This window comes from Equus przewalskii, chromosome 22 (assembly GCF_037783145.1).
Source record: "Equus przewalskii isolate Varuska chromosome 22, EquPr2, whole genome shotgun sequence".
NCBI classification, from domain to species: Eukaryota; Metazoa; Chordata; class Mammalia; order Perissodactyla; family Equidae; genus Equus; species Equus przewalskii.
In genome coordinates this window covers 38,553,800-38,561,244 of record NC_091852.1, presented here as the reverse complement: position 1 = coordinate 38,561,244, position 7,445 = coordinate 38,553,800, and the positions used below count along the sequence as shown (strand labels likewise).

The 7,445-nt window shown below is 39.7% G+C and overlaps 1 protein-coding gene across 1 annotated transcript; it reads left to right on the top strand.

Moving 5' to 3' along the window:
* The first annotated feature begins 771 nt into the window (after window positions 1-771).
* Window positions 772-5,920, top strand: KLHL9 (kelch like family member 9). The gene has a single exon (XM_008544597.2). The coding sequence runs from the start codon at window positions 2,053-2,055 to the stop codon at window positions 3,904-3,906; it is 1,854 nt and encodes a 617-aa protein (XP_008542819.1). The 5' UTR covers window positions 772-2,052; the 3' UTR covers window positions 3,907-5,920.
* The last annotated feature ends 1,525 nt before the right edge of the window (window positions 5,921-7,445 follow it).

The window sequence follows — 7,445 nt, the reverse complement described above, 5'->3', positions numbered from 1 at the left end:
ATAGAAACTGATTCCTTGGAAATACCTCTTCACGGCCAGTATGGAGTCTTCATGGCTCAGGGGAGTCCTTCCATACTCAATTCCTGCACCAAGCAGGTCTCCAGGACTTCCCAACGCTCATAAAGCCCAAGGAAGAACTTCTATAGGCCAGTCTCATTCCAGCCATCATCTTATGCAGAACAGATTGAAGATCTGCTGAAGCATCTGGTGGAGGACAGCAGTGGTCGGAGCCTTCTCGACCTTACCGCCATCCACCGGAAACAATTGGAACCAGCTAACTGTCCATCAGTAGGAGACTGGTTAAATAATTTATGACACACGCATTCAATGGGAAACAATACAACTGTTTAAAAAGATAAGTTCTCTATGTGTTGAAAATCAAGTGAAAAAAGAGATGCAGAACAGTGAATATGGCATGCTATCTTTTATATAAAAATAGGGAGAGCGTAATAAAAGAATATAGCTATATTTTTAGTTTGCATATGCATAAAGAAATGGAAAGGATTTAAAAGACAGCAATAACTTTAAATTGTAGGCAATGTTGGAAAAAACTGTGTCAAAGTATACATTTATTCATATGCCAAAATTTAAATTCACTGGTAATTAAAGAAATGCAAGTTAATAAAATATCCATAAAGGGAAAGATCAGTAGTGGGGAAATGCACACTCAAACATTGCTGGAGGTAATATGTTGGAAAGAAATTTCAATATGTCTTGAACCAGTATTCTATCTTTAGGATTTATACAAAAACAAGGGAAAGTTTTATGTCCAGATTTTATGTTTATTACACATTCTATTAAAAAAATGGAGGACAAGAAGGGCATACATTCAAGAACAAATAATGACCAAAGAAAACCATAGTGTGTTTAGTTATTGGACAATTGTGTAGCCATTTAAAAATGTGAGTGGATAACAAAAGCATGAAAAAATTATCGACGTTGGAATTCCATTTCGAGGCAAAAACTCAGGCTATATTATCTACATAGCATGGTCACAGTTTGGTATTTAATGAGAGACAAAGGATACGTGTTTTAAATAATTAAAAATTTGAAAATAACCAAAATTATAATTGAGGTGTCTATTAAATTGCGTGGGATAAGAATTATAAAGTTTTTACCAGGGGAAAAATTTTAAGCATCTTCCCCCACGCCCGCTTCTGCCAGATTTCCTTTGAATTTATACAAAAGCTGCATTTCATTGTTATTCAAAAGACAGAAGCCAGGAAGTGTAAATCTTAAAGAAAAAGTATGCATTTGTGGGGAGAGGTCAGACGCCGTGAAGAGTCTACACCAAACGTGCAGCATATTATAAGTGCACCGGTTCCGGCCTAATGACTCCCACAGACAAAGCTAGCCGCGGAGGCTCCGCTCGTGCCCAGCTGGCGCCGCTCCGCTTCCCCGACCCCCGCCCTCCCCGAGCCCCGAGCTCTTGCTCCCATCCCCCACACGCCCGCCCACTGACAGGTCGGGAGGCCGCGCAGGCGCAGTAGCTGCCGTGGCCGCTCCTAGCCCGGGGGATCCTGGGACGAGGCCTTTCCGGAAGGGCCGGCTTGGTGTCCGGCGCTAGCCCGTGTTCCAGGCCCAGGTCCAGGCCCAGGCTGGTGTTCCAGGCCCTTGCTGCAAGGCTGGCCCGTAGCCGCGGCGACGCTCTCGTGACAGCGGAGGGCGTAGCGGGCGCTCGCTGAGGTGCCGGCCTCGCCGCCGAGCGAGTCGCGGAGCGCAGTACGTGGCGGCACCTCCCCCTCGGCCCGGAGCGGAACTGCTGGAGGAGCGGCGCAGGCCGGCCGAGGTGAACCGGGTCGCTTAACTGGCTTCAGGTGATGAATCATCTGCGTAATCGTCAGATTTGAGGTCCACAGCCCTTTGTGGGCCTGCTGCAGAGCAGTCTGCAGTGGATGACTGATAGGTGTGCTCCGAGGGGCGCCGCAGTGACTGCTTGCCCACGATAAGGAAAGCGAGCTCTCCTGGTCTTTGACATCCTCGTTTCCTAAAGCGTTCACGTTATAACCCCTGCCTCCGGCGTACGTCTTTGTGCAAGAGGAAAGCTTTCACATGAAAGTGTCTCTTGGTAACGGCGATATGGGCGTCTCTGCCCATTTGCAGCCTTGCAAAGCAGGAACCACACGTTTCTTTACCAGCAATACTCACAGTTCGGTGGTGTTGCAAGGCTTTGATCAGCTTAGAATAGAAGGATTGCTTTGTGATGTGACTCTGGTCCCGGGTGATGGAGATGAAATCTTCCCTGTTCACAGAGCTATGATGGCATCTGCTAGTGATTATTTCAAGGCTATGTTCACAGGGGGAATGAAAGAACAAGATTTAATGTGCATTAAGCTTCATGGAGTGAACAAGGTTGGTCTGAAGAAAATAATTGATTTTATTTATACTGCAAAACTTTCTCTTAATATGGACAATCTTCAGGACACACTTGAAGCTGCCAGCTTTTTACAAATTTTACCTGTTTTGGATTTCTGTAAAGTGTTTCTTATTTCAGGAGTCTCTTTAGATAACTGTGTTGAAGTTGGGCGAATTGCTAACACCTATAATCTCATAGAAGTGGATAAATATGTCAATAATTTCATCCTGAAGAATTTTCCTGCGTTATTGAGTACTGGGGAGTTTCTAAAACTCCCTTTTGAACGGCTCGCCTTTGTGCTTTCCAGCAATAGTCTTAAGCACTGTACCGAACTCGAGCTGTTCAAGGCTGCCTGTCGCTGGCTAAGGTTGGAAGACCCTCGGATGGAATGTGCTGCAAAATTAATGAAGAATATTCGATTTCCACTGATGACACCACAGGACCTCATCAATTATGTGCAGACAGTAGATTTCATGAGAACAGACAATACCTGTGTGAATTTGCTTTTGGAAGCCAGCAATTACCAAATGATGCCGTATATGCAACCAGTGATGCAGTCAGATAGAACTGCCATTCGATCTGACTCAACGCACTTGGTTACATTAGGAGGAGTTTTGAGGCAGCAGCTGGTTGTCAGTAAAGAATTACGGATGTATGATGAAAGGGCACAAGAGTGGAGATCTTTAGCCCCCATGGATGCTCCTCGTTACCAGCATGGCATTGCTGTCATTGGAAACTTTCTTTATGTAGTTGGTGGTCAAAGTAATTACGATACGAAAGGAAAAACTGCCGTCGATACAGTTTTCAGATTTGATCCTCGGTATAATAAATGGATGCAGGTTGCATCATTAAATGAAAAGCGCACATTCTTCCACTTGAGTGCCCTCAAAGGACATTTGTATGCTGTTGGTGGGCGAAGTGCAGCTGGTGAACTGGCTACAGTAGAATGTTACAACCCAAGAATGAATGAGTGGAGTTATGTCGCAAAAATGTGTGAACCCCACTATGGCCATGCTGGAACAGTGTATGGAGGCTTAATGTATATTTCAGGAGGAATTACTCACGACACTTTCCAAAACGAGCTCATGTGTTTTGACCCAGATACAGACAAATGGACACAAAAGGCTCCAATGACTACAGTCAGAGGTCTGCATTGCATGTGTACAGTTGGAGACAAGCTCTATGTCATTGGTGGCAATCACTTCAGAGGAACAAGTGATTATGATGATGTTCTAAGCTGTGAATACTATTCACCGACCCTTGACCAGTGGACACCAATTGCTGCTATGTTAAGAGGTCAAAGTGATGTTGGAGTTGCTGTCTTTGAAAATAAAATCTATGTTGTAGGTGGATATTCTTGGAATAATCGTTGTATGGTTGAAATTGTCCAGAAATATGACCCAGAAAAGGATGAGTGGCATAAAGTTTTTGACCTTCCAGAGTCACTTGGTGGCATTCGAGCTTGTACTCTCACAGTTTTTCCACCTGAAGAAAACCCTGGGTCACCTTCTAGAGAGTCACCTCTTTCAGCACCTTCAGATCATTCTTAGGAATAAGGTATAATACCTTTGCAATGCATCATGGATGATCTCCTACTTCCCTGTCAGCTGTGTCTTCTTACAGTGATTGGTAGTTATTAGATAGAGAGGTAACTGATGTTATTTGTATTGTTTGGCTTAGTGTGTATCCATGGTTAACAAATGCATTCTGAAAATGTAGTCAACATAGCCAACTGTCTTAACAGATGTAAAAAGATATGTAGAAAAATGTTCAAGTTAGATGTCTTTTTGTGGTGTTGTGTAAGTCAAATTGTAGGTATTGAGTAAATGTATAATTGTGTTCATTATGCTTCAAAGTTGAAAGTTTTCATCTTTGACTGCAAAACGTCAAAGGGAGGCAGCCTGCTCTAACCTAAAAGAATAAACAAAAGATCACCAAGCATTATTAGCTACCTCCCTTTTGTTATAGAGTTTTTGACATAGCTGCCAACCCACTAGATTGTGTGAGTGCATTCAGAATATGTGAAGTGTCTTAGGCAGACAGGAGAAATAATAAATTCAAAAATATTAACTAGAAAAAACAGCATAGCCCTAAATCAGGGTCTCTTTGGAGGGGGTGGGGGTTGAGAAAATATAAACAAACAGGTCTACATACACACATATGTATATACATACATATATACATAGACACGTACATATGTGTATACATACATACACATATACGTATATAATTATTAAGTTGATTGGCTCTTTGGCTATAGTAAAATTGTTTTTAAATTTAAATTCTTTTTTTCCACCTAGCAGCTATTTCTGTTCAAATAGGAGTTCAGTTCCAGAGAATAAGTGTCTCTGTAGTCATAACTGAATTGAGATAGATAAGGACTACAACCTATTAAATTGACAACCAAATTTGTCACTTGACTAAATTGTTAGTTCCAATGAAGCATATTACTTTTTCTGCTTGTATATTGTTTTCTGTAGGGTTGCTTTTGTACAGGTTATTTAACAAAGTTTAGGTTTCAGAGAATTGTTTTGCTCAGTAAATTTAGGCTTTGTTATTTTCCACCTTTTTGTTGAGTAAAGCATGATATGAAAAAAGCAAAGAAAGAAATGTGGTGAACAAAGCTGTAGGATTTTAAGTTCAGTCTCCCCACTTAGTCATTCTAACATGATTATTTGATTTGGGGAGGTTGCCCTCGTGCTGCTCCAGCCCGTGTGCATCCTGAGCTTTGTGTGACCTGCCTCAAGGTTATGATCTGAGCAAGCAGGAGATACACTGGCTGCATCAAATCAGAAAAATGTCCTTTTGGTGCTGTCTGAAGGACAGAACCAACTTCAGATTCCCCAGGAAGCCAGCTACGGAAAGCCTAGCACACAGCTGTCTTGCAGGTAACACTAAATTAGATTTTCAGCCTCTTCAATACCTAGGGCATCCCTAATGGTTGAGAACCATCTGGGGAGATCTTAATGGAAGCTTAGCAAATGGAATCATAGGAATCCTCTCCAGGCATTCTGAAGAAATGCTTTCCTGGAATAAATTGTCTACCTGAAGAAAAAATTTATGTGCATATATATGTATATCCCTATACCTGGGAGATTGTCGTAGTGTAAATCAGGAACAACGTTGTTATTGACAATCTCATAATAAAACTCAGGAACCAAGACAGAAGGAATTGGCTTCCAGGGATCTGAACCTTATTGCCCATACAAATGTTGATTCATTTAATGCTTTTTGTGATTTCTGCATTGGCAGAAATTTTCATACTTTCTCTGTGTTTTTTTAATGACTCAATTTTGTATTACTAAAATAGCACATTTGAGTACATTTAGAAAATAGAAAAAGTAGAATTTGCTATTAACCTTGTGTATTGAATAAGCAAGAAATGTCATTCTAATCATTTCCTTGATTATTAATGAGATTAAATATTTGTGTGTTTTGAGTAGCTGTGTTTCCTCTTTGATCAAACGTTCATGTCCTTTGCCTTTGTAATACCTGTTGGAGTTGCTTTGTTTTTCATATCAAGTTATAGCATCTCTTTATATAATAAATATAATTTAACTGGCATTTGCTTACATCGAGTTTTTTTCTCCATCTATTACAGTTTTAAAAAGGCAGGGCCATTCAGTCCATTTTTGAGATCAAATTTGTCTATCTTTTTGCGTTTTGGCCTTTTGGAGGATAATTTTGCTGTGCTTCCTTTATTTCTTACATAGTATAGATGTATTACTTTTTTGGTGCTAATTCTGACATGCTGAGATGGTATTTCCCTGCTTGGCTTCTATTCTGCACAAGCTTTTCTCTTTCCCTTGTTGAAAAAAGGTTTCTGCCTTCTGTTACGTTTGACCCTGTTGCTTTCTAGTTAACTAAATATTGCTTAACGAGGTGAGCTAACTCACCTTCCTACATCCCATACTTCCAGTCTCACACACTCAACCTCTCATCCTTTTACTTGCTAATTTCCTGCAGTTGACAGCTCTCTTGGCAATCATAAAACAGCTGACTGGTGCTCTGTTAAAACTGCTAATGAAATCTGGAATTCCTTCCTTACAGATATGGAAATTTTAGGTGGCTTTGAAATGATTGACTGGAAAGAGATTTTCATAAGCTGATAATTTTTTGTAGAAAATTTAGGCTGTGTAAAAATATTTGGAAGAGGATGAAAAAACTGCAAGCACATAAAGTATTGTTAACATTTTATTTCTTGTTTCAATTTTTCTGATAAGTTCAAAAATTAACATTTGTTAGCTTTTCTAATTATAAAATAATTTCTATTGTAGAAAGTACAGGAAAATAAAAGTGAACAAAAAGTGTAAATTATCAGTGATTCCACATGCCATAGATAACTTCTGTTAACACTGGGTATATTATGCATATACATGTGTACAGAGATTCGTCAAATATTTTTCAACTATGCCAGACCCTAAGCTAGAATCTGGCTGATAAAAGGAAGGAAATCCAACTTCCAAAGACACACTGCTATCATGATTTTTTCTCTAGGTTTTCTAAAATGCATATATATTAGAAAATAATATGTAAAATGTGTTTTTCCTAATTATCAAGTGCCTTAAAAAAACAGGTTCCATTTTTACCCCAATAAATCCATACTTAATTTTTTTCCAACTTGCCAACAGTCGTAGTTTTATAGTTTACCTGCAAAGCAAACACATTCAATCATGTACAAATTTTTCTGGTTTGTAATTAAGATTAGCTTGCTCAGATTATAAAGACAAAATATGTTCCTACAGAACCTTTCATTCAGAACTACAGAAGGAGAAGTAAAAGCAATGTCCTATCCCCAGGTCAACCAATTATTAGCAACTCCTGAAAGACCTTGGGGTAAGTTAATGACATCTCTAAGCTTCAGCATCCCTGCTTGTTTATGGGATTGGGGGTGGGTGTTAATATTATCTATATCAGGATTATAAGGAGAGAATGTTATAAAGTGATTAGCAGAAGACATGCACAGAGAAGCATTTAGTAAATGATAGCTGTTAACTAATAAAGTTGGCATACTGCATCATTGTTTTTAACTACTTTCATCTGAATGATTTTCACAGGTTGTTTTCTTTGAAAGTATTAAATGTCTGCA